The sequence below is a fragment of the Lutra lutra genome, chromosome 18, assembly GCF_902655055.1.
Source record: "Lutra lutra chromosome 18, mLutLut1.2, whole genome shotgun sequence".
Lineage (NCBI taxonomy): Eukaryota > Metazoa > Chordata > Mammalia > Carnivora > Mustelidae > Lutra > Lutra lutra.
The window spans coordinates 6,241,481-6,267,809 of NC_062295.1; the positions used below are offsets into that span (position 1 = coordinate 6,241,481).

The following is a 26,329-nucleotide window of genomic DNA, read 5'->3' on the forward strand; positions in this document are numbered from 1 at the left end:
TTTCATTGTAGCTTCTTATAAATTTATCGCATGCCCATTGCTGTAGCTTTCAACCCTATTACTCACTGCTGAAGCAACCCCCAAATGAACCAATTTGTAGGAAGAAAAAAGAGCAACACATCTATTGGAGTGTAGCTGCCCCAATGAACATTAAAACTGTCAAGTAAAATGAAAGACGAATGTAAAACTAAGAACCATCAGTGGGAGTTTTAGTACATGGATTTCCCTGTAACATGCGGTTCCCATTTCTGTTCTGTGTTAAGTCAGTTAAGAAAGTACGTTCTCTTTTAACCTTGAGAATTAATCAAATTGTAAAGAGAAATCCAGTACAAGAGGGAGGTCCTTGGATCGAGGAGAGAACAAAATAATTTGAATTCCCAAGATCAACTTTTATTTTTAGGTTTCAGGAAAGCTGGTTTCCATTGCCACACTCCAAAAACAGCCAAATGTGTGATGCGGATAAATTAGGGAGTGACTATGTTTAAATGTTTCATTTTCCAAGTGTTCTTCTAACTGTGGTTTTAGTAAAATGTGTATGTACCAGTATGTACCAGCCCACCTTGTAGATTGCACGAAGTGAGATCTTTGGGTATTCTCAGGAACGGGGAGGCTGCTGTCTAGGATTAAGCCCTTTGCTACTTATACAGTTAGGCAGAAGCGACACACACACACACACACACACACACACACACACACACTACAGCACTCCCTATCCCCCATGTCCCCACCAGCACACAAACATTTCACCTCTCTTCCTAAGTAATTTGGCTATTAGAACATCTTTTTCCAAAAGTATACTCTAAAGTAAAAAAAAATGTGATTTCCCTTGCTAAAGGACTCTGAGATGCACTGAGGGTCCACAGTGCTCATCAATATCGTTTTAGAAAGTTCCACAGATGAAGTAACCAGTTTCATTTCATTTCATTTGGCATTTCCCAAACCGATTTGGTCACAGAAAGTTCCTTTTCCTTCCATTGTTAGTATCCCATGAAGTGCATTGCTGGAAATACTTTGTTGGAAAACCATTAGAGGTCCCCCATCACTAACTTGCCCTAGCCTCCAGAGGTCCCGCTAGCAAAGGCAATGTTTCCGACAATATCGAGTCGGGATCTTCAAGGCCACTTCTGGTGATGGTGGCAGAGGTGGGAGGGGGCAATTCATAATGGCCGTTCAAGAGTTACATTTTATATAAGGTCTCATTTATAGCTTGCTGCCCAATATGTGAAAAACGAGTGTATTTTATGAGTAGGGAGCGCAGAACCACGTGGTACTTGCCATTTGGTTTGGTGGTGGGAAAAAGATCTAACTGTCAAGGACGCATTTCTGTCCTAAGTTCAGGAAGACCGGTTTGCACATGAACATGGTTTGGTGCCAGCAAATGGAAGGGAGCGCTCCTTTTTCACACATTAGCACAGAACCTTGCAGGAGCTGTGGCTATGCTCAGCGAGCTGCAAAATATGGAGCCATAAAATTGATTAGAGTCACCTGTTAGAAAGGCAAATTAAAGCAATTTGTATTTTTTGATCATTTTACAGTGTATGCACACATACACAGAGTTAATACACAACTCTGTTATTCCCCTAATATGGATTTCATACAGAAGAAAAATCGCAAAAGGAGACAGTGCAGTGCATACACGTGGCGGTGTCAAGCCCCCTGACCCTTTTCTTTCTGTGCTGATGACCTATTTGAGGGATCACTTAGACCCAGACTGTCCAATACTGAAACTGTCAGCTCCACATGACCCTTGATGGGGAAAGTCAAATTAACTCAAACCAGACAGATTAAAAATTGCAGTTCGTTTCACCAGCCAACATTTCCAGTGTTCAGTAGTCACTCTAGGACCAGTGATGACTGTGTGGGACAGCTCAGGGGTAGGACATTGCCATCACCACCAGCATACCCACTGGACAGGAAGGAGCCTACTGCTCAAGGTCAGAATCTCTCCACTGGCTCCACAGACCTCGGACGACTATGACCTTGAGTCTTAAATAGGGAATGCTGGTGAACAGATTCCTAAATATCCAAGACCAGGATGTTGTCAGGGCATTGACCATTGGGGCCTGTCTCGCATAGAAACACACACTTATTTTAAATGGGCAGGTCTCGTGAAAATAATGGAGATGATGGGTCCTTCCCAAGGCGCCATGGTCAATACGTCTGCCGCGCAGAGGAATCCCAGCTGCACACACATCCATTCTAGGCTCATAACAGTAAATACCGACTGGTGGTTAGTGAGGTTTATTTGCCTTATCTGCTGTTTGCACGACACTTATCACACTCTAATGGAAACAATCATGGAAGTTGGAGACCCATACAGAGTTCAAATGTAGAGGATGTGCGGGGCGGTGGGGGGTGTTGCTAGAAATCTTTGCTGGGACCAAATTCACAGTCACCAAATCATGACTGATTTACATGGCCCTTGATGCAAATACCTTCACAGTGGCTTTTGCTTTCTACTGTAGAAGAAACACACACACTCACACACACACTTTTTTTCCATCCAGGCTTTCGGCTGGTGGCAGTTAGCAATCAGCAAGCCAACTCCAGCCCCTCCCTCCCTACCTCACGGTTTAATACACCTACACACCTGTGTCTGTCTGGACGCATCATGAAAGCCTAGGAGATGGACAAGCAGATAAAAAGAATGACTCCAGAAATCTGGTGACCTAATTTCCCCTCAGCCCATCATTCTGTATCTTGAGCTTGGTGCTGGTGTGACAACCACTTTGGTTTTACAACTCTTCAGCACATTTAATGAGTTTCCCCATTCCTAATTAGAGAACATGGTGTTTGGAGCACCAGGTGGTGTCTGGCTAAGACCTCATTTTTTTTTTTTTAATACTGCCTCCAAATGATTGCTGATTGGGTGTCTTGGATTATGCCTCCAGGGCTGATCCAAAGGACAAATTTCTTTAAGGACAAACTAGATTTTTTGAATCACTATGTAAGTAGTGGCAGATCTATTCTGAAAGTTAGAAGAGGGAAGAGAACGACAAAGTGGCTTCTTACAGCATCCATGTCTTTATCTTACCACTGGGCTGTCCCCTAGGCACGAAGCTAAGCATAATGTACCCCTCACTCCTGATTTTGTTGTTAGATCCTCTCTGACAGGGAAGTAGCTTGGCTGTTGGAGGGAGGGGTGCCCTCAAACCCATCAGTCTGTTCAGAGTTGCCCCTTTTTGGTAAGGGTGAGAACTGTTGCCTCAGAGGATTGTGGGATGGTGAATTCTAATTAGAACCCAAGCATCCCCTGTGTTATCGGTAGAGACTGGATCCTGTTTGTTAATTGTGCTGAGAGCAGTCGACAGTGGTTGATGTATCGCTGTGGTCTGCTGAGCAAGAAGCTGGGTTATTTTCACAGTTTGATAATCAATGCTCCGCTGAACACAATTCCTTTCGAATATGACCATTTGCTTGTCCTCTGCTTAATTGAACAATTGCAGTAACTGGTACATGGAACTAAATGTTAATTATTTTTTTCAGGGTTTTTTTTTTTCCCCCCTCTCTTAATGATTTTATTTACAAATTGGAAAGCTTTATCATATTTTCTGCACCAGACAAATTCCCTATCTGCACCAGTGTGATATCTTTAGCGGAAAAGACAGAATTTTTAACAAGTGTTCACCATTCCATTTTTTTAAATAATTATGCAACACTTAGAAAGCTAAACACAGCCTTCTTTAATTGCTTCAGTGGTTGAATAGCTACATAGGCGAGAGATGACTAATAAACTTTCCATCAAAGCGTTATCTTTTTTTCTTTTTTTTTTTTTTTTAAGAAATATCAATGTAAGACAGGAGGGCATTAGCTCAACCTATGTTGGATTTTTAAGGAAGTCATTGAGGAGAGTTTGAATAAGATGTAAGTTAGTGGCTAATAAGGAAAGGCAAAGCATAATCATTTTTGAAAATCTGGAAAGTTCAGCAAAGTATACAGAGTGTTTAGAGAATCCCCCGTAACCCTCCCCACCCCAACACGGTCACCATTAACCATCTAGGTACATCTCTTTAGAAGGGTGTCTGGGTTCCTCCTCTGGGAAACGCTTACAACCGCTAACCTTTAACATCCAGCTGGGGTTGGTATCCAAGCCCTTGTCTCTCCAGTGTGTTTGGTACTTCTGCTTTGGTACTAAGCTTTCATTAACCTCCACGTTAGACTGGTAGATGTGGGTTACTGCTGTTGTGGTGCGGCCTCACGGTTGGACGCCCCTGAGTTGGCCTTGTCTGCACTCCTGAGTCAGATTTCTCCTTGCGTTTCAGGGTGGTTATGCCGCATACCGCTACGCCCAGCCGACCCCTGCCACTGCCGCTGCCTACAGTGACAGGTAAGAGTCTCCCTCCTCCCGCTTAACAACTACCTGGAAATGAACTTAGCCGGTGGGAAACAAGATTCTCGTCTGGTTCTGGTGCGCATGCATGACTGCTGGGGAGGCGGCACCCCCAAATCAGGGCCCAGGGTGACGGTGAACAGTGCCACGTAGAGACAGAATGAACCATCAAGCCTAGACCATCCTAAACTCCCACCCTCTCTGCTAAGACCCAAAATGCTGTGTTTTGTGCCCGTGTAGTGCTTTTCCGATCTCTCTCAATCCCTGCGACAGCGTACCTTGCATGCACACACAAACTGTCCCCGCACAGCCTTCCCACGGTCTTCCACGTAAGCAGCAGCCACGGTCTCTAGCTCCTAGGGTGAACACCAGAAGATGAGCCGGCAGGTTTTCCTCCACTTCAGTCACCCGCTTCCCTTGTTTTTTTCTTTTTTCTTTTTTTTTTTTCCCCACACCCAGTAAAGCATTCCCTCTGTTACCTATTTTTTTTTTTTTTTTTTTTTTATCCAACACGAAGGAATGGGGGAGATGTACCTGGCATTCCTAAGGAGGTTCACTCTATCTGGCAGGGCCCCGTGTCCAAACCTACTAGGATAAACCAGGTGTATTTGTAACGCGCACCACGTGTTAAGACCGGCAGTGGAAGGGGGACAGAGAGGGACTAAGAAATGCAGAAGTCAGATTGGATGGCGGGGGTGGGGGTCAAGGGGTCGGGAGGAGCTCCGTTACCCCTTGCCCAGGCTTGACAGATGACTTGGTTTCTGAAATGGCAAGCCACAGCTATTTTCGTGTAGGTGCCTGAGGGTGGGGAAGAAAAGGCAAAAAAAAAAAAAAAAAAAAAAAAAATGTGCGTTTCCATATTTGAATGCAACCCGTTGGCTCTGTTTTCTGAGGACATAAATGTGAATGTTCAGAGGCTCTGCATGTACAAATGTCATTGAGGGTGCTTATTTTTGGTAATGACTCTTTTAATTTAAAAATACGTCTCATGGATAAAACAGTGACGGTAACGATTTGCATGTGTGGCTGAGGCATGCTGGGTCAGACAGGTAAGCAGGCGATGTACTTGACCCCCGAGTCGGAAGTGTCAGCAGCCACTGGTGCTCCTTCCTCCCTGGCCTGTTGTGACTTAGATCCTCTCCCGGTTTGCTGCGGTGTGCTTTCTCTGCGGCTCCATTCCATTTCCCACGAGATGTGTCGTTAGCTCAACGTAGCTGCAGATTTCTTCCGAGGTAGAAGAAAGCAACATCAACAACTGAACCCCCAAAAAACGGCACTTGGAAAACCCCGTGCATACACTTGTTTGCAATGGCTCTTGGGCGAGATAGAAGTGAGATCTGCTATTTGGTTGCATGTAGATAGTATTACTGTTTCCTTATAAACAGCCCTAACAAGTTCTCGAGGCTGGACGGAGGCTCCAAAGAAATCCAAACTCTTGTTAAGATGCAGTTCTAAATACATAAATTATCCACTTACCCCGCATCCTCTTGCCAAGACGCAAAATATGTTTTTAATGTACGTTCCTGTCTTCAGTACACTGTGACACTGGATTAGGAAACGAGAGAGGGTCAATAAAGCTCATAAAACTGATGGCAATCTTGAAATCCTAGAGCTCATTCTACAAATGAGAAGTCCTAATGCTATTAAACTCTGCACACTGAAGATTCGCAAAGTATCAATTGTAATGTGGTTCATCTACAACCCTTAATTATTTTTATGAAAATATCTCTAGATGCTAAATTCTCAAACACCCACTTTGTATATAATTATAATCATAGTGACTTTAGCCTGCTGTATAATTACAAGAATCTTAAACGGATTTATTTCTTTGGATTTTTATCTTGCTTCTCAGCATAAATGCATCTTCCCCCAAGTTGGAAAAAGGTTAATTATAAAGATATAATTTAAATTGCTTTCTTCAATAAGACCCATCTAGATACTTTTAAAAAAAATAAACAATATTTAAGAGTATTCTTAAATAGAATTACTTGAGAATCTGGCCATCTCTGTTGGCCTTCATTTGAAAATTAAGGTAAAGTGTTGCTGCATTGGGGGGGTCACCCTGTGCAAATATGTGTATAGAATCTGTTACTTTAACATTATTGAGACTTCTCATTGGCAGTGTGTCCTACCTAAAATTGCCCTCGTTCTTGGCTTGGCAAATCTTGAATGAGTCTACAATTCCCACGTTAGTGTAATCGTTTCCGTGGAAGAAACCAAGTAAATATACTCTTGTCCATGTAATTGGCCTCTTGCTATTTATGAAAGACATTTGTACGTTGGGTCTTCTTGGTTGGTGTGGAAATTGATTACCAGCCCTCTTTAATTTGATTAGAAGCAAGACACTCGCCACATATGGGATTATTGCACTGAGGTAAATGCAGTAATAGGCAAATTACCAGAAAACAATCTTTAAAATGATATTTCTGGTTCAATTTATAAAGCACATATATGACATGGTCCTTCCCTATATTTCCAGTAAGCAGGCGATGAGAAGGAAGACCCGTCCCTTTGGTAGAAGACACATATTTGGGGAGGACGTGAAATTATCAGAATAGCTTTTGAATTTGGATGAAAGATGCCAAGTTTCTAGACTTTATCTCGGGGCAGTTGTGTAATAATTTATTTTTACATGATCCCAGCTTAGTATCAGCCATGATAGATTCTGGGTTCTTCTCATCTAGAAGACAAGCAGGATGACAAAGAGAAAAAAAACTCCTTAACCCAAAGAAACTCCTTCAGAGCAGGAAACAAAATCGGCAGGAATTGAGAGCATTTTGGTAACACTCACTGGTTATCAACAGGATGAAAAGAGAAACAGCCACTAATTTCACTTGTAGCCATGAAATTTGCTCTTCAGGAGTGAGGAAAGCAAGAAAAGCTTGGTATCCCCAGGTGATAGAATTTTACCTTTTATCAGCACAAATTAAGTCTTCATCAATTTAAAGAGTCAGGGACCTTTGGAAAATATTGAACTCCAGTAACCTCAGGACTGTCCAGAAGGTCCTTGATGGACACCTTGCAACTCTCTCCCCATCATCTTCTTGGTTAAATGATCACATGCTGATTATCTGGGAGCACCCTGAGAGTTGCTGGATGCTGACCTCCAGAATGAAGACCATCTGGTGTGGGCAGAGATTTCCCCAAAAGCAAGAGACCTGCCCAGACTAGGTAATTTGATAGTTTCCCTGACAGATTTAATGAGAATAGGCAAACATCTCTCCTTGGCATTTAGGCAATGTGTGGAAAGCACTTGACTTCACCAGATCTTCATTTTTAACCTCCCTTTGACTGAGGGAAAGCCCACGGTCCAGACTCTCCAAGGGGATTGTTTTCTGAGCTTGAACTGATCAAAGCATGGCAGTGGGGCCGATGGTCATCTGGTCATTGCATGCACTTGGTGTTGCTGATGTGTCCGTGATGCGTTCTGGATTCGACAGGTCCACCATCACATTAGCTCGGTGAATGGCTTGCTTGAATTAAGCCTGGGGCAGCCTTCTCTTTATGGACTGGCTCTTGGTTTCGTTGTGTTTTATGAGTTGGTTGTGGATGCATCTGTGAGCAGCCGAACCAGGAGGTGGGGCGGGAGGGGATATTCCCTGTTCAGTGACTTGTGCCACAAATATTTGGGGGTGTATGTATGATGTGTATCCAGCTTTGATGAAAATGTTCTCTCTCCAGAAGGGCAGACATTTCTCATGCTTGTCCTGCTTGCTGAACCTTCTAACATCTCCTAACAACCAGTGCATGAGAATGTCCCCCCACGTTAGGGCAGAGGGGAGCCAGATTCCAGCAGCTAGAGAAGAAAGTTATACAGGGTGGTTCACTCGGCAGTTTCATAATGATCCTGTTGTGCTGACGGCTCCCAGGGGCCATTTCCTCTTGCACATGAGACATGCATTTCCTTTCAAGACCCCCCAACGTCAGGAGCCTTGGACAGACAGGCCGCACAGTTGCCCCTAGACTGAGCAAAAGAGACAACAAGCAACCAGGTTTTGTTTCTTTGTTTTTTTTTCTACCTTTTTTGTTCATTTGTTTTTTGAGACCTTAACATTTCATCGGAAACGTAGTATTAGACTGTATCACGTAACCTTGTTATTTTTTGACAAAATGGTAGAATATTGGCAATTTCATAGCTCAACTTAATAGAAACTCAAGGAAAATGCCCTAGTATCTAATTATCTTGTTCTCTGTGTTTGGAATATCTAGACCTACTCGTATATATGTGTGTGTCTGTTGTGTGTCTATGTATACATACACATATGCTAAGAGAAGCATGTACACAGACACACACATCCCTGTGCCTCAGGTCCTCACAAAGGACTCATAAGAGTCTCTAGGTAAATCTTATTACATGGAGGCCAGGACCTAGCAAATTCAGGGAGTCATAAGCCCCATGCCAGAACATTTTTTTAAATGTGATAGTCATAACCTATGAATAAAAATTTCTATTTCAGAGACAAATAGATTAGCAGTTCTTCCTTAAAACTCAGGAGGCATCTGAGGTCATGGAGAATTTGGTCTACTCCAATTTAAGTGTATAAAGGTGACTGAGATAAAAACATACGTGTGTACGTACATAGAAGGGTGAATACCGGGTAGATGGTTGTGTGGGAGGACGAATGGGAAGAGAGCAAAAGAACAAAGAGAAAAAGGAAAGAGGAAGGGAGGAGGTGAGGAAAGGGAGGGAGGGAGAGAGGAAAAGAAGGAAGAAAGGGAGAGAGGGAGGAAGGTGGGAAGGAACGAGGGGAGAAACCTTTCTCTGCCTTCTTATCGCATTTTATCCTAAGTGTAGGATCTAGAACTAAAGAATATAGAACGTAATTGTTTACATAAAACCTTAGTTTGATCCAAACTGGAAAAAGTAAAAGAATTTGTGTTGATTTCCATGTAATGCAGGGACTCCCTATCTCTTTTAAGACTCTTGACTTTCTGGATTCAGATTAAATAATAGAGAAATGAATGCCGTCATTAAAAGAAGGCTAGTAATTACATGTAAAATGATGTAGCATTTTATCTGGAGTCCTTATCAAATGATACAGACTAAAGATTAAGGGCTTGTCAGCTTATAAAGCACATGAACATCCTGAATGGAACATTTAAGTTAGCATTGAAAGGGTTTTTTTTTAAATTTTGTTTTGTTTTTGTTTTATTTTTTTGCTTTTTGGGTTTGTTTTTTGGTTTTTGATTTTGGGGTTTTTTTTTGTTTTGTTTTGTTTTGTTTTTTAGTAGAAAGGTTAATTTAAAAATTACTGTTGTACTTCAGGGACTTAAAAATTTTACTTTTTCTTGCTTTGGCGTAGAATACAGAAAGCTGCTTCTGTGAATAATGCAGATCCCTTAATGAGGGTAGACAATGCAAAGCAGAGGAGGGAAGTATCCATGTTTTCCCCAGCCCTGCTGTCTGAACCAGGTTCAACAGGGTTGAAGCTGTTTTCAGGGTAAAAATCAGCACTCATTCTTTGTGATACGTGCTGGGCGAGATCTCAGAGATCGCATCCTGGGGCTTTGGTTAAAGCCCTGTCTCCCAAGGCCAGTTCGAGACCTGGTGACTCCTTCTGATGACCTGTTTACGGGGTCGCTGGGACAGGAGAAGGACCCGGCCACCTAATGTGTGCAGGTTTTGAGCTCCCTGGTCTTGGGAGCCCTCAGGCTTTAGCCAGGCTTTTTTCTCAGATGCCGTGAAAAGAGCTTTTCTTTTAGGAAGTGATGACAGCATGGTAGCTTTGTTTTGGTTTCTTTCTTTCTTTTTTTTTTTTTTTTTTTTTTTTTTTAAAAGTAGGCTCCGTGCTGGGTCTGGAGCCCAACTCAGAGCTGGAACTCACAACCCTGAGCTCAAGACCTGAGAGCAAGAGCTGGATGCTTAAAGGACTGAGCCACCCAGGGGCCTGTTGTTGTTGTTGTTCTTTTTTCATTCAGTTTTGCTTTTAGTGTTCCTAGTTGGCAAAACAAAAGTCGGCAAAGGTGTGGTAGCTTCCCTATTATCTTTCATTTACATTTTTAGTTATTTTCTCTGAGAAATCCACCATTGAAAAATAGAGTGAGTGCATTCTAAGCCTCGGAGAGCGGCGAGGCCAAGACAGTGGTTCTCGGATGAGTAAGGAGCTGAGGGCTTGGTTCATGGAGGCTCAGAGCTGACAGAAGTGTCTCTGTCCCGTGCGTGGCATCTCCCAGCTGAGACAAAGATCCGGGGTCAGAAGGAGGTCGGTTTGGATTTGGATTCTGTGGAGTCAAATCACAGCAGGAAGCTTCAGTTCTGTCTCTGGACCTTTGTTGACGCAGCCTTCTTAAGGTGGTTCCTGGTTTCAGCTCTTTATCTTTTCTGCTATTTTCAGATGCCCTGATGAGTTCTCCCAGGTTCTGCAATTTCAAAAAACACACTCTGTCAACTTGTAATAGAAATGTAGCAGAAATGAGTCATTAATGTCTTTGTTTACATCCTATACCCCAGTGCTAGGAAAGCACATCCAGCTTTTTAAATTAGAACACCAGGTTGGAGGAAAAAGAAAAAAAGAAAAAAAAAATATATATATATATATAACATTTATATTTATAGATAGATATAAAAGTATGTAGTGTATTCTTATTTTTATTTATATGCTTGTTCTTTTTGGTTTAAAGTTCACTTTCTTAACTGATTCATTTGGGAGTTGTGTTCTGTGAGTCAGGCTCCCCTCAGGAGGAGAGACTGAAGCTAATTATTCCAGGCAGCTTTAGGGTAACTAGAAAGAAACCTATGTTGCCTGCGAGTTTCCTGTCACAAGGCACACACACGAGGTGAAAACAAATTTCTTCAGTAAAACCCGCAGTATACAGGACAGTATTCCTGTCGCCGTGTTCACAAGATGGAAGTAGTCACAGGATTTTACTAAGACTTCCCGAAGTGTGCTGTAGGAGGTGAGCAGTCTTGGACTCTGATTGTCATCTATGACGATGGCAACACAACTGTGGTCCGCACAGTCCCACCAGCCGCATTGCGCACTGTGCTAACCGCCCCGCTGACGCCGTGCCGTTGAGCTGTCCGTAGCACTGGCGCTGGACAGTGGATGTTGCCCCTTCATTTTACAGCTTGGAGAGCTGAGCTCAGTAGAGCGGAGCGAGTTTTTTTGGCTCAGTCTGAGAGCTCAAGTCTGTGCCCTGAATCCCGAGGCTCTGTGGCAACTTACCGGAGCAATCTCGAGAAGTAATTTCTTGGCATACCGTCAGTTCATCTCTTAGGGGCGTATGGATTCCACATTACAGGGTGTTTTGGAAGTACTGAGACCGTGGCTGTGAAAGATGTGGCACGTGAGAGGCACTACACAGAGTGTATCAGTGTTTACTTTCATGTATTCCCGTCAGAGCTTTGAATCTGGACGGCGGGCGTGAGCATTGAGGAAACCAAAAATCTCCAGGTCATGTCAATTCCGCCTGAATCTCTGAAATTCAGGGGTTTGAATCGTTATATCCTTAATGGACTCTAGAGGCACTCAAAGAGTTTAGGAAGAACAGTGACCAGATCTGCTCAGCTGGGTGTGGTGTGGACAAGTCTTTAAAAACCTGGTAGGTAGTTGTATATGCGAATCGAATTCTTTTTAAGGCAGGGAGTTGCAGGGGTAATTTGTTTTGTTTTGCTTTGGTTCTGCTTGTGAAGGTCAAAGTTACTTGGGGGGAGGGGCTACGTGAGCCTGCCAATCTACCCGTTCTCTGGTGTTCAGATTTTGATGTGTCACCTTTCCTGGAAGTAAGCAGTCCTCTAGTACCTTCCCTGCTGCTTTTGGATTTTTTTCCTTTTCACCATGTAGATTTCTGTTTTGAAGCTACATTTTTTGGTAGTGTCCCTGTGTGTCCGGTACCATGTAGAACTTGGAACAACCTGATGAGATAGATAAGCAGGGTCGTCAGGGTGACCCTAGAAGTGATGATCCAGAATGTGACGCTCGAGACCGAGAAGGGACGCACTGTTGTTAGTGACGAGCCTGGGACAACGGGCTTCTACCGGACTATCCCAGAAAGAGGCAGGACATGTGTGCCCCCCCCCCGCCAAGGTGGATCCTCCCGGTGCTCTGGGACGTCCGATGATGGGACTGTGAACCCAGTTTCCATCAGTCCAGGTCCTGCGCTGTCTCTTCCTCCTTCTGCTATTGCTAACAAAGTCCAATCAAGGCATGTTTGCAGCCTCAAGTAGTCCTAGCTAAGACATGACTTAGTGATGAAAAAGGGACTCGAATTTCCTGCTCTCAAACCCACCGGTAATTTATCTATTGTCCCTATGGATAGTTCCCAATAGTTCCCAATTGGCATTCACCAAAAAAAAAAAAAAAGATAATTATGTTTTCTGCCAACCTGCTATGCAGATCGACAATGATTATATTTGGTAACAATTGAGATGGTTCTGAAATCGTGAAGGAGAGGATGTGTAGTTCTTGATGGTGGCATCGATATGATTGTTTTAAAACTCGTGTTTATTCCCCAAAGCTCCCAATGCCAAAAAGAAACATGGCTGTTACTGGTAGATTTCCTGAATTTCTCTTATTTTTAATTTACAGACATGTGCCCCCCACCCCACCTACACACACACACACACATTTGAAGAAAAAGTGCTCAAATTTTGGTTTTGAGAACTAATTGCCTTTGGTCCATAATCTATAATGGCTTCCTAACAACTGTTATGTGCTATTGGATGAACATGTATGTAATTGAAGCCATTAAAAAAGGGTACCAAAACTGTAATAGTCAACAGACTGGACCAACAAGGAATTGGGGAGACATTAAAGGAAATCCAAACCCAGTAGACCATAGCTGTCACAGCCATGTGGGTAGACACTTTTGCCAGTGACAAGACAAGATGCAACAAGTCCTTTGGTCATGTCATGGCCTAATTACACACTTCTCGGGCTGCAGATCATTGACTTGATAGGCCACAAAGAAGCAAATGAAACCCATCCTTTAAGTAGCACCATTAGGGTTCTTCAGCTGTGAAGGTTTTCAGGCAGGTGAGAAAGCCTGATGCTTTCTAGAGGCAGGTCAGAGGCCTCCGATGAGAAGGAGAAGATGCAGGCCCCTGGAGGGACCATTTACACGGCATGTACAGTGCTCTCCTCCTGGAAGGCAGCGTCCCCGTCAAGGAGAAGGGAACAGACACACAATACAACCTTAGTGCATGACTATGACCTAGATTGAAGATGCCCCCCTTCTTTGCCTTTTTTTAAGTCATTGTGCTTTTGGGGTGAGAGGTAATTTTTCACTAAAATTTTCCAGTATTTACTTCTAAGTTATCAAAAGAAGTTCTGACCCTGTATCTATGAAGAGAAGTTGACATTCTTTCCCAGTAGAACCGATTTCTATTTAAGGGCGGCCTCTACATTATTTCCATGTCTAAATGAGGTACGTGCCTCTGGACAGTCACTAGACAGAAACAAATGACTCCTCATGATTTCCTCCCTGGCATGAATCACAGTGATTGATTCCCCTGGAATTAAATTCTCCTCAAAAGCATAGTGTATTTCATATTTAATTCACACACACACACACACACACAAAAACACGTAGGGACCACTTTCAGGAATTGGACGATAGTTTGGAGGCGAAAGGTTGAGGGAACCTCTGTAAGGAGGAACTAACTCATGAATTTTGTCATTGTTCCTGGGCTGATTTGTGCTGCATTAGGATGTGTGAGTGTTCCAACAGATCAATAGATTGTGGGGGGATGAGACATAATCAAAGCTAAACACCCTTCCCCTTAATTATCCTAAAACGGAAATGCTTTGGCCCTGAGCTTATGGAAATACACCCAGCATCTGGTAATCTGGATCAGCACTTCCCACCGCGCTCTCGGGCGTGGTATCCCTTCACAAAGAAGACCATGACTGTTGGATACTTTGATCATCCTGTCAATCCCCGACTCTGTTCGTGGTCCCCTTTTGTCGTTTGAAACTTTAGACCACATTCAAAGATGAGGGGCTTATTTTCCTCCCCATTCTGTGTAGTTAGAGGATGTGCAGACTACCTCGAGCTAGTGGACAGTGAGCTCAGGGAGTGGGCATGGGGGCAGGTTAAACCTGTGTCCTGGACACGGTCAGCCCCACAGCTTTCCCAGAATGGTGGATCATTTCTCTTCTATTCTTTGGATTATTTTCTTCAATTTCTCCATGTCAAACTTAGAACAAAGGACAGGGAAAGAGTAATTGCCTGAGTCTGTTCTGAAATTTCAAGATTGGGGTGGTCCATTGTGAGGGTTCTGAGCGCCTTGCTCTGCAGAGCTTGGTTCCCAGACCACCTGTGTTGACCTCCCTGGGAGCTTGTAAGCAATTCAGATTCTCAAGCCCATCCCAGTCCTGTTGTATCAAATCTACACCTTCGAGACCCCTGGGCGGTGCGTATGACATCTGAGAAGCACCACCATGGAGGGCAACATTCAATCCCACCCCAATATTCAGTAACTAATGTGGACACTCCACAAACCTGGCAGGGTGTAGGAGAATCTGTCTTAGCAAATTGTTGGTTTCTAAGCCTCTTTCTACTTTCCCTTCCTCAGTGAGAAAGTAAGAACCTCCAAGGGTTGCGGGGCCCTCGTAATCCGTCTTATGGGAACGTTCCCCCCTCAACTCCTCTAGGGCCACCATCAGTCATTTTCTTTCCCCCAAAGACCAAGGTGTAATGAGAGTGATTTCATGCTAGCATTTTCTCATCGATCGCATAACAAACTCACATGAATGTAAAACATAATCTGGAATAGTCCCATCAGGTTTGTCTCAGCTTTCCTGAGCCTCAGTTTCTTCATCTGCTAAATGAAGACAATGATACCAGTTACAGTCGGAAGGAGAGGAAACTGAACACTACTTTCCAATTAAAGGAGGTGGTGAAAATTCATGGGGTTCTCTAACTCAGCTGTTGATTGACAGATATTTTCAAGCATATGGTATTATTTGAAAGCACTGACTGTACACAGGCAAGAGAAAGCAAATAAAATTAAATCCACTTGAAAGTAGGTGTCGCGTTTAGACTGGGCAACCTCTAGGACCCCCATAACACTAACATTTCTGGGGAGCCGTGTCTCGCTCAGCTGCCCACAACCTGTCATTGCTCTGGTCCAGATGTGAGGCAAAGTCTTTCACGATCACTCTACATACTTTGATGCAGCAACAAATATTTGCTGTTCGTCTATAGAATATGATCAGAGACTTCGATTTAGGCAAAATTAACTTACTACAGACAGAGATAATACAGGCAGGCTAACTGACCTGTTTGATCCCCAACTACCTCATCTTTAAAGTGGGGCTAATGAGTGATGCCTGCCTCATTGGGTTGTTACTGAATTAATGGTGGTCATGAGCAGAAAGCTCCTTGAGTAGCCGGACACTACATGACACTCAGGATAATATTACTGTTACTATTACTATTATCAACATCACTCAACTACAGGCATATTTTGTTTTGCTCCTGTGGAAGCAGGTTTTCTGGCTTAGAATCAGTTGTGGGCCAGAGATGAGTTTTTGTTTTGTTTTGTCTTGTATTGGAATGTTGACTTCTAGAAGTTTTAAAGGAGGGAGACTTGAAATTTGCTGAGAGTAGAACTTACACATTCTTACCACCCACAAAGGAAGATGAATGTATGAAGTGATGGATATGTTAATTACCTTGATTGTGGTGATCATTTCACAATGTATTTGTGTATCAAGTCATCACTTTATACAGCTCCAAAAAAGCACATTGTTCAATCCAGTTGTGTTCAGTTTTTATTTGTGGAACTTACTTCAGTAAAACTGGACGAAAAATAGTTTGGGGAAAAAAAATTTTTTCTGAAGAAGCAACCAGGAATCATGAGGTCAAATAGTCTATCTTTCCTGTTGGTGGAGGAGCTCAGGGATACGCACAAGAAGGTGACCGTTTCTCCCCTCACAAACCCAGCCCCTGTACCTCCGCGGCTGTAGATTTCTGTACAACCAGTTGCTCTGCAGAAAGGTACTTTTCAAAATGTTAAACCAAATCTGCCTGTGTTGCTGTCTTCCCAAGGCCGCTGGTGAGAAATCTAATGCCTGGGGTGGTCTTGGGTTCTAGGAATCCCCCAGGGATCTGTAAGGTTCTGGACCTTTCTATCATCACACTTACTTTGTTTTGCCTGTAACTCATAGATGGGCACAGACCCCCTCAGTGTGGCCTCTGTAGCCTCCAGAGCCTCAGCCTGGACACCCTGTATTCCCCACCCCACCCCCCTGTGGGCCTCCACAAGCCCGGGATTCCTTTCCCCCGTACAAGAGCTGCTTCCCCAAGAGATCACAAGCAGCTGTACGACGGGCCAGACCCATTTCTAACTGCAGCAGAAACTTGTTCTCATGAGGGGCTCCTCTGTGACCGTCTTCACTCTGCCCAACCAAACCTGAGGTGGGATTTTATCTTTCAGGAGGCCCCCGCCTCTCTCTGATAGGACTTGTAACCTCAAAAAGTCTCTTGACTCTCCCCCTCTTGGCCTAAAACCCTGGAAGTCCAGCACTTAAAAACACAAATGCCTACTCTCTCTGGGGGAGAGAAGATGACTATCCTTTAGGAGTACACATAGCCAAAAAAATAAATGGCAATTCCCCCCCCAGATAAAGCCCTATCATATTCATGTTCTCATCAAAATGCAAAAAGAAAAAAAAAAAATCTAGGGGACCCTGTGCTATGTTTGTTCCCATTTTCCAGAGGAAGAAACTGAGGCCCAGGAAGATGACAGGGCAGGCCTTCCAGGCTCACCATCAGTTCTGTTTTTAGCTGAGGAAAAAAAAGTAGAGCCGTGGAGCTTGTTCAAGGTTGGAAAAACGAAAATTACAGAAGTAGACTGCTCTCAAAGGGACTGGAGATGCACTTGGGTTTGAATTTCTGAAACCCAGAAGTTTTGGATAGAAATATCCAAATATTCAAATCAGGGATAGATTCAGAGCACTTCTCTCCTTTCCCAGTTAAACATAATTTTTTTTTTTAAATATACACAATGTTAGGAAGAGCAACTGAGGCGAAATGAAATGAAATGTGCTAAAGGATCTGAGACAAAAAGGATCAGGAGAGCATTTCTATAGTTTCTTTCTTTGAGAGGATTCTGTAGCTCATTTGCTTGCTGGTTTATTTGTTTATACCCCATCTCATGCTACAGTTTGCCACAGCCTCTTGAAGTACACTTAATTCAAAACTAAAATAGAAATAGAGGGGCGCCTGGGCGGCTCAGTTGTTAGGCATCTGCCTTCAGCTCAGGTCATGATCTCGGGGTCCTGAGACCGAGCCCCGTATGGGGCTCTCTGCTCGGCGGGAAGCCTGCTTCTCCCTCTCCCACTCCCCTTGCTTGTTCTCTCTCTCTCTCTCTCTCTCTCTCTCTCTCTCTCTCTCTCTCGCTGTGTCTCTCTCTGTCCAATAAGTAAATAAAATCCTTTAAAAACAAAAATAACCACAGGGCGGGAGGAAATATGAATTTGAATGGGCTTTTTATAATTCTTGAGTTTTTAGAACCAAGTGGTGAGGGGGGAGAGAATGAAAATACTGATCCCAAGTAAATAAGTCCCGCTTTCTTGGCAGTAAAACTGAAATATAAGTTAGGTCATGAGCTTCCAGGCAGCCAAGGCCAGGATAGACGTTCCATAGTGATTTAAAGCTCAGGAGCACAACGTCCTGTCCCTGTGGGGTAGCTGGGTGCCTGGCAGGTAGCAAACCATCTGAGGATTGAATGAACAAGACCAGTAAACTATTTAGTAAAGCCGGCAAGAGCAATTTTAACAGAAGCACCTTATTTCTGCATGTGACGTCTGACTATTCAGAAAACATTCCTGGCGGAATTCCCTAGGACCCTTCCAGCAACTTCTTAACACATACCGGCGAGATTCCCCGATGAGTGTGCATTTCCACCCTATTCCCCCATGTCTAAAGGGAAGCATCCTGGAAAAAATTAATAAGTATTATAAGTATTAATAAGTATTAATTAAATTAATAAGTATTAGTAATATTACTAATAAAATTAATAAGTATTAGTAATATATTAAATAATGTATATCATTAATATAAGGCAATTTTCAAAAATTAAAATATTGATCATTAAAAACTGTGGCAGTCAACACTAGTGCAGTTTAATTGAAAAACCAGAGGACACAGCTCTTTTTCCTACAGAGCCAGGGCACGTGAGTTCAAAGAAGTACTCACACAGTCAAATGTGAGTTCTCGGTGCTGGCTGATGCGTTAGGACCACCAAAGTGGTTTCTTGGGAATACCCAGGCCTGGGAACCACTCTGGAAGGTTCAGACTTAAAAGACTGGGAAATGGATTTGGTCTTTAGTATTTCACGTAAATATATGGGTATATATATGTATATATGTGTGTGTGTACATACATACACACACACACACACACACACACACACACACACATATAGTAGCTGATTTGTAACAGGCAGTCATGGTTGAGAAACTCTGCCTTATAACAGACAGGTACCCCAGAATCTACAGATAGGATTAATTTGATTTTGTGCCAGTGTCATTGTGGGGCATCTTGACTGCCATCTATCTACCAGACCAGAAGAGCAACTTCTAAGGCTCTAGGGGTTTTTTTACTAGTTAGCCTTGGGGCGGGGGGGTGGTTGATCACATGTCGGTGTGTGTGTGTGCGTGTGTGCACGTACGTGCTAGCTTCAGTACTCATAGCATTGGACCCAAGAAGAAACTTACCATGAGTGATATCCACCCCGAGTTTTGTGTAGCAATAGTGACATAAGAGAGTTAAGAGGCCACAGAATGAGAAGCCACCAGAATATTTAACAGTGAAACTTAAAACTGGTGTTCTCCAACAGGAGAACATTCCCCGTCTGTCCTCCCTCGGCCCCCGCCTGTACCGCAGGTTTTACTCTGTCTCGATAGCCAGCTTCCCTCATTCCCTCCAGCAATACTGGCTGGCTACTCTTTTCATTTGTCTCTTGGAATTCAGCCGTGGGTAATTTTTAGAAGAAAGAAAATTGCAGAGAGATGAGATTCAGCCTAAGAAGAAAAGTGGGACGTAAGGATAACATGGCAGGTCACAGGACTAATTTAAATGCACCACCAGCTGAGTCAGATGCACAGTCTAGATGGCTGGTCTATGAAAACCGTCGTAAAACATAATGAAGTCTGGTAATAGAATGAAAAGAGAGAGAAAGACCATGGCCCATGCCATTCCACATCCCAAGTTGTTAAAGCAGAATATAATTATCTCCCTCAAGCCTCAATTAACATCATACTCGAGGGGGAATCCAAATGCTGTATTATTTTGTCTGAGAGGAATAGAAGGTTCAGAACGGTATCAGGAAGTCCCTCTGTAGAGACATGACCCTCCATGGCCAACCCGTTACCCCTACGCGGACTCCCCTGAGCCCAATCTTAGTGAGTAAATAAGAGTTGGGTCTTGAGACAACCCAACCATGGTTGATCTCCCCTACTTACCGGTTTGTGTGTGCTCCTTGACTTGCTGTTCCTCTGCCTCCTCCTCTGTGAAGACTGGAGTAGGAAGACGGGTGGTCAGGAAAATTAAATCATTTAATGCGTAGATACAAGGCTCGCAGCCACCTGTCATAGGTAAATACTCCATTGACATCAGGCCAGTGACTCCTTGGCATCGACATTGCAAAGACTCCAGACAAATGTAGCCTTCTCCCTTGTGCACAGTAATCAGCCATTTTATTATTTTTCTTAAATTAGTAATCCTCCCCCCTCCCATAAGCCTCCCCCTGTCCAACAGTCTTCCTGGGAAAAGTTGGTGCTCTGAAATGAAAATGGAAATGAACTTGCAGGAGATTTCTCAGCAATGTTCCCAAATTTCCCCACAGTACAAACTACCTGGGACCATGATTCTGTCCATGAGCACCAGCCACTTAGGACAGTGTGAATGGGGCCCCCAGAGCTGGTCAGTCACCAGGCCTGGGTTCTGACCAAAATGTACAGGTGATCAGACGTCTCTCCCAGAAGTTCTGATTCAGGCAGTCTGTGCTGAAACTCAGACACGTATCAATTTTTAACAAGCACTTTAGCTAAGTCTTGTCTTCAGGGAAGTTTGAGAAATTCTGCAGTCAAGAGAGGTCTTAAAAATAGGAAAAATTCCAGGTGGAAAAAAAAATGGTAAAGAGGATTAGGTATGGACTCAGAAGGAAAGTGGGAAGACCCAGCAAAGAGGCTCTTGAGTTTTCCATGCCAGGTGCTAAGAGGAACAGGGGAGGAAGCAGATACAGAGCATGGCAGCGTGGCCATCGTAAACCAGCTTTGGTTTCAAAAATGAGGCTTAGTGTCTGTTCTCTCAGAAGGCCTCCAGAAACTAGAAGGGACCGTTTCTGAGCTGTGTATAGTGTTTGTGGTTTCAGGCTCAGCAGCCACACAGCGAGTTTGCCTGAGAGGGCAGCACGGTGGGTGGGCAAATAGAAGTTGCAGAGAGAAGCAAAAGCTGCAGGAGACTCTAATTCAGCTCCCTTTCCACGTGGCATTTGTGCCCTACTCAGTGCTTCTCCGCTGTGGCTGCTAGAAGATTCCACTGCCGAGTATCTTCTAAACCACCTCCTTCTTTACCGTGTCCCAGCCGGTTAGGCTAGGAGCACAGGAGAAGGGCACCAGCATTTGCATTGTTTTAACCTCTCCTTGCAAGCCTAGGGAGCAGCCCCATGAGAGCCATTCAGCTAGGCAAGTGGCCCTCAACCTTGGCTTGTACAGAGTCGCCAGGAGCTCTTTGGAAACGACTAGTGCCTGAGACGGACTCACAGAGATTCCCTTTTAACTGATCTCAGGAGCAGCCTGGGTCCCTGGGAATTTTAGAAAGTCACCAGGTGTTTTTACCAGTGCAGCCAAGGCTGAGGACTACTTGGCCAGGCTTTATCATCTACCACCACTTTGCTGAAAGTCAAGGGCAACTGCTTTGAAGTGTAAGTTCTTGGGTCTTTGTTGAGAGTACAGAGCAGACTTGCACTGACATAAGGGGTCAGGCCCCCTGCCAGCCTCCTCTCTGCTCTGAGAGGTGAGCCCACTGTCCGAACTGTGCCTGCTGCTCCTGTGATAACTCAGTTTGTCCTGACCTTGCTTGGGGAGAGCAGTGACCTCCCAGCGACATCATTAATCTCTTTGACCGTACCTCTCTCTGGTCATATGGGGTAAATGATTCCACAGAGAGGGTCACATATGATCCATTCATGGGCTAAGATAGATCATTGGTCTTAAAGGTCCAGTGGGGAGAAACAGACCGTATGTAAAAATGGCGTAACATAATGGACAGAGACATCACCATGAAACCTGTCCCTTATAACTCTACCCAGATTCCTCTGTTGGCCTCACATGGGGGCCACGTTGGCCTGACATCCCTCCCCAGGCTATTATTTGCAGGCATTTCCTGCTCATTGTACTTGTAATCAGTTGGTTAAAGGGTAGCATAGTTGGGGGGTGGAGGGAGGGCTGTTCATATGGGTTGACTCCATGGAATTAACGTGCTCTGTAGAAAGGCAGTTTCCTAAAATGTTAGGGAAATCTTCCTGGCTGTTGTAGGACTCCTTGCATGGAGTTAAAAGAAAAAAAAAAATCAGTATAGAATTGATACATCCAAATGGCTACTACTTTTTGCAGATAATTTAAATAATTCTTCCTTGGCACTGCTGCACAGTATATTGCCTCTCCCCTACGATATCACTTTTGGTGATAACTTCCTGCTTTTACATAGATTTGACTTGATAGTTGGCTGTCTTCTGAGCCAACTCTTTGAGTCACCCCCTTTGTTCAGAACTTTGCTCAGGAATCCTAAAGACACTCTAAAAATTTCAAAATATATAGGTTGCCTAAGAAAGAGAGAGAGAGGAATCAGAAGGGAATGGAGAAATGGTAGCATTATTTTTCAGAATTAGTGTATCATGTCTCAAAGAAGAGTGCTATGAAGGACAACCATCACATTTCCTAACATTTGCGTACAATTAAAGAAAAAGTTCCAATGTCTTTATAAACATGTTTGTAGGTCACATTCTTACAGGTTTTCCCTGCTCATTCAATCATCATTTTAATACCTGTTGGTTGCCTCTCATGGTTTTCCTAACGTCTAGTAGGGGGGACAGTTCCTTAAGGAAAATGCAGAAGTGGGATGCAAGGCGGTAGAGTCTTCTAGGGTTATAGGGTCTGAACTGGATAGCTAATGAGGCCTGCCCCGTAATAGGAGAACGGCTGTAACAGAGCGCCTGGCCCTCTGGATAAACCGGGCGGTCAAGGTCATGTTCTTCTTGTGGGCACACGATAGGATAGAAGTCCTGCCAGGTGCTGGTTTGGCCCACCCAAGAATCGCATACATGAGATTGGGGTGTCCACATGTTATTGCCCCTTGAGTAAGTCAGACGTAAACAAGTCAAAACAAATATGCAGCCCAAACATCTTCATTCTCAGGGATATGAATAGTACTCCTCCTCAGACCTCGGAAATTGGGAGCCAGATGTTGGTGGGACTCAAAAAGTCTGTGTCCAAGCAAAAAGCAAAAATCCAGGGACACTAACTTTTAGTCTTTTAAGAGAGGAAATAAGTGAACTTAGCTGTGACTTTGTTATGTGGAAGAGAAACACATAGAGTGCTATTCTCAGCGCATGTATAATTTTGTTTAGGTTTCACTGGTGTGGAAATGGCTAGAATTTTCAACTGGAGGGTAAACTCTAGTGAATTTCCCAATGGTGGCTCTATTTATATTCCCGGGTGTACCTCTTGCAACGGTAAAACTTTCTTAAGATGTTTTAAGAAGTGCTCAATCACCAGATACTTTTTTGGAAGCATTAAAATATTTGAAGAAGCCCAAACTAAGAGCCAAAAAAAATGCATTTATCTTGCTTCTTAATGATTCATACGCACAGTAAAACCTAACAAATGAGAACCAGAAGAGACTACACGGACACTTTTGACACATTTAAGAGGCTAGCCAATCTCATTGGGGGCATTTTTATAATCTGCCTCCCACAGACGTTCTTATTTCTACAGAAATAAACAGTACGTCTGAATTACAACACATTTCACTGTGCAAATGCCACAGTTGGAAACATCTTAAGAGAGTTTGATCATCTTTCCGGATTTACTAAATCAAAGTAAAATAGCATTTTCCATTTTAATTTTCTCTTAAATACGGCATCATTAAAAATAATTCGGTGAGACAGGATTTATTCCAGTAGGAGTGCTTGTACCTTCTCTATGCAGCCAGCCTAGTTTGGTGAGGAAATTATTATCCATAACATGATACCATATAACATTCTCTTCTGAGATGACAGCATTTCTTTTCCTTTCCTTTTAAAGTAATTTTTTTTATATTATACCACAATAATAGAGTCTAGATTGTTATGATTTTCATAGCTAGTATCCCGTTTCCCCAACATACTGTCCGTATTTTCTTTAAATGTTGTCTCCGTTCAGCGCAGAAATGCAAGCACAGTTTGAATTACCCTAGCCCTAGCAACATCCCCCGGCATGACGTTCTGGTAACACTCAGTATTAATGATGGTGCGACAGTGTGTACATGGCCCCCTGTTCTGACATCACCATGATTCCGCTGGTCAGGTCCCCGCATGCCTGTTTCATGATCTTTCTAAACTCTCGATGTCCGAGATGTATCCACACGTTTCCTTGCAACATCCATTCGAAAGCAGCACCCCTCCCTCCCTGCATCTGAATACATCCACCCAGTCGGCAGAGAGCACACCCCCCCCCTGAGCGAGCAGTATTGTGAATTTTATCTTCTCTTCCAGAAATCAGTTCGTCTTCGTTGCAGCAGATGAAATTTCTTGTAACACCTCTGCAGGTAACAAACATTGCTACTTCTTGATGCATCCATCCAAAGCTCAGTATTCTCTCTCTTTCTCTCTCTTTCTTTTTTTTTTTTTCCTTCACATGCTGCAGTTGGTCACTCTAGAAAGTTGAGTTAAAAAAAAAAAAAAGACAAAAAAACAAAAACAAAGCCCGTATATCTTTGGAGTATAGCCGAAGCCTTGAGGCTCCGCTGTCTGAAAAGATACCAGGCGTTTTGCTAACTTGGATATTTTATTTCCAGTTTTAATAATACATGATCTAGAAAAGTAAAACTCTGTTGAATGAAGCCACAGTATGATCTTACGGTATAAGCAGTGCTCTTGTGTTAAAATGCTGAATGGGAGATTAAGGACACAGACGTGTGACTTGTATGTTTTTTGACATATTTTTGTCTGGGTTCATGCAGATGTATATGTGAATTATTTGGGATCTTTATTGAATGACTAGTTATAAAAGACCGAATACAGAAAGCCAGAGAGAGGCATTGGGGACTATAATTATGTCTGTCTCATGAGAAGGGGATCTTCATTCTATTAATGAAAGATCCTCTATCTCCTTTCTTTTAAAACGTATTACAAGTAGCAGGATTTAGAGAGACAAAGTCTTCTGCCTTTGGAATCAGGGCATTGGCAAATGGAAACTACAAAGTTGCATGATGTGTCCATCAAAATAATGCCTGTCTTTTTGCTTTGATGTGGTTCAGAACAGTTATGGTTGGACTTTCATTAGCATGGAATTACTTGATTAAATGCAAGATAGGTGAGTGCTAACAGATTCGGGGTTCTTTGGTTTTGGTTTGGTTTTGGTTTGTTTTGGGGTTTTGGGGTTTTTTTGGTTTGGTTTTGTTTTGCCTTTAAGCCTAAACTTTCACCAAAACAATTACTAGGGAATCTTATCGATCGATGTGTTGCTTCTAGCCAACAAGGGAGAACCATATAGCTTACAAACATGTAGTGGAGTAGGACATGACCTTCAAAACCCTACATTACACAGAGCGTTGCAGATAGAACTTCATCTGCTATCGATTGCATTTTATCAGCGGAGCCCAGCAAATGAAGGCTTGTTGGCTAAGGCTGCCCTCCCTGCTTACAGTCTTTGGTGGACAGGTACTGAAGGAAGGACACAGTGCTAGGAACATGTCACCAGCCCTGTCCGATCTAAAAGTTTCATTGGTAGACTCGGTGTCCATATGTTTATTGGCTCAGTGTCTTACCCCGGGAGTTCAGGAGGTATGCATGCTTGTATTTTAAATATTTGTATTTTACTCCATTTCTATAAAAAAAACCCTGGATAAGGGCTCCCCTTTTTCCCTCTCTAAACTCCTGGCCTGAAACATCTGTTTCTCCCTGTGGGAGGTGGTGACATCCCTAACACTTCACTAATACTTAATAGTAGGGGATGGATGGTTGCGTGGCCGGGGGTGGTGGGAAATGTTCCTCGGATGCAAGAGACATTTGACATCTTCAAACCCTTGGAAAGGGAGCATGCTTCTGGAGGGGTACCTGACTGCGGTGGGGAGGGGTGTTGGTTGAAAGTGTTATCAGATGCCATCTGTGGGTATGCTGACTTCCACCGCCTCCAACTCTCCTGTTTAAAACGCACGCCTGTCCCGGTGTATCATGGGTTGTGTTTTGACACCACGGGTCAAACGCTGCCAAGTTGCAGCTTTAGGAGATAGACATTGATTTCATCCCGTTGCCTTGTAAGCAAGTGGCCCCCCCACACACTACTCCTGAAAGAGGCCACAGATAATGAAAGTTGGCCTGGGTAGAGCGAGTGTTGTCACCTACCTTACCGGATTTAGGACGGCTGCTCAGTAAATTCTTAATGGATTGCTATTGATCAGATTTCAAATTGAGAGAGAGATCCCTGTTGCTGTGATGGCCATATTAATAATACGTTGTCTGCTTCATAAGGTTCGATTTGAACTCTGAATTTTGAACCAAGCATGAAAAAGGAGACACCCGTATCAATCAAATGTCAGATTCTCTCCCAGCCAGTCCTCCCTCCTCACAGAGTGAATATGGAAAATCGGAACTGGTTGGTCTACACAGTTTGTGACTCATGGTTTTGATGAAATCTCTGAGCGCCTCGTCTCCCCCGTGCTGGGAGAACCGGGGTGCCCCCATTCTAACCAACAAAACCATCCCCGTGTGCAGAACAACTCCTTAGGGCAGGTCTCCTGCATAAGTGGTTATCTCCGGGATTTCAGTGTTTCTCTAAACAAAGGAAG

The 26,329-nt window shown here is 43.5% G+C and overlaps 1 protein-coding gene across 8 annotated transcripts in view; it reads left to right on the forward strand.

Annotated features, from left to right (window-relative positions):
* Window positions 1-26,329, forward strand: part of RBFOX1 (RNA binding fox-1 homolog 1) — a 2,072,285-nt gene that overhangs the window by 2,029,711 nt on the left and 16,245 nt on the right. For 4 of the 8 annotated variants that reach the window (XM_047713053.1, XM_047713052.1, XM_047713057.1 and 1 more), the window contains 2 exons: window positions 4,263-4,327; window positions 24,036-24,088. In XM_047713053.1, coding sequence (XP_047569009.1) covers window positions 4,263-4,327; window positions 24,036-24,088 — 118 coding nt within the window. The remainder of the gene's footprint in view (window positions 1-4,262; window positions 4,328-24,035; window positions 24,089-26,329) is intronic. The other 4 variants (XM_047713056.1, XM_047713055.1, XM_047713054.1 and 1 more) reach the window with 1 other exon arrangement.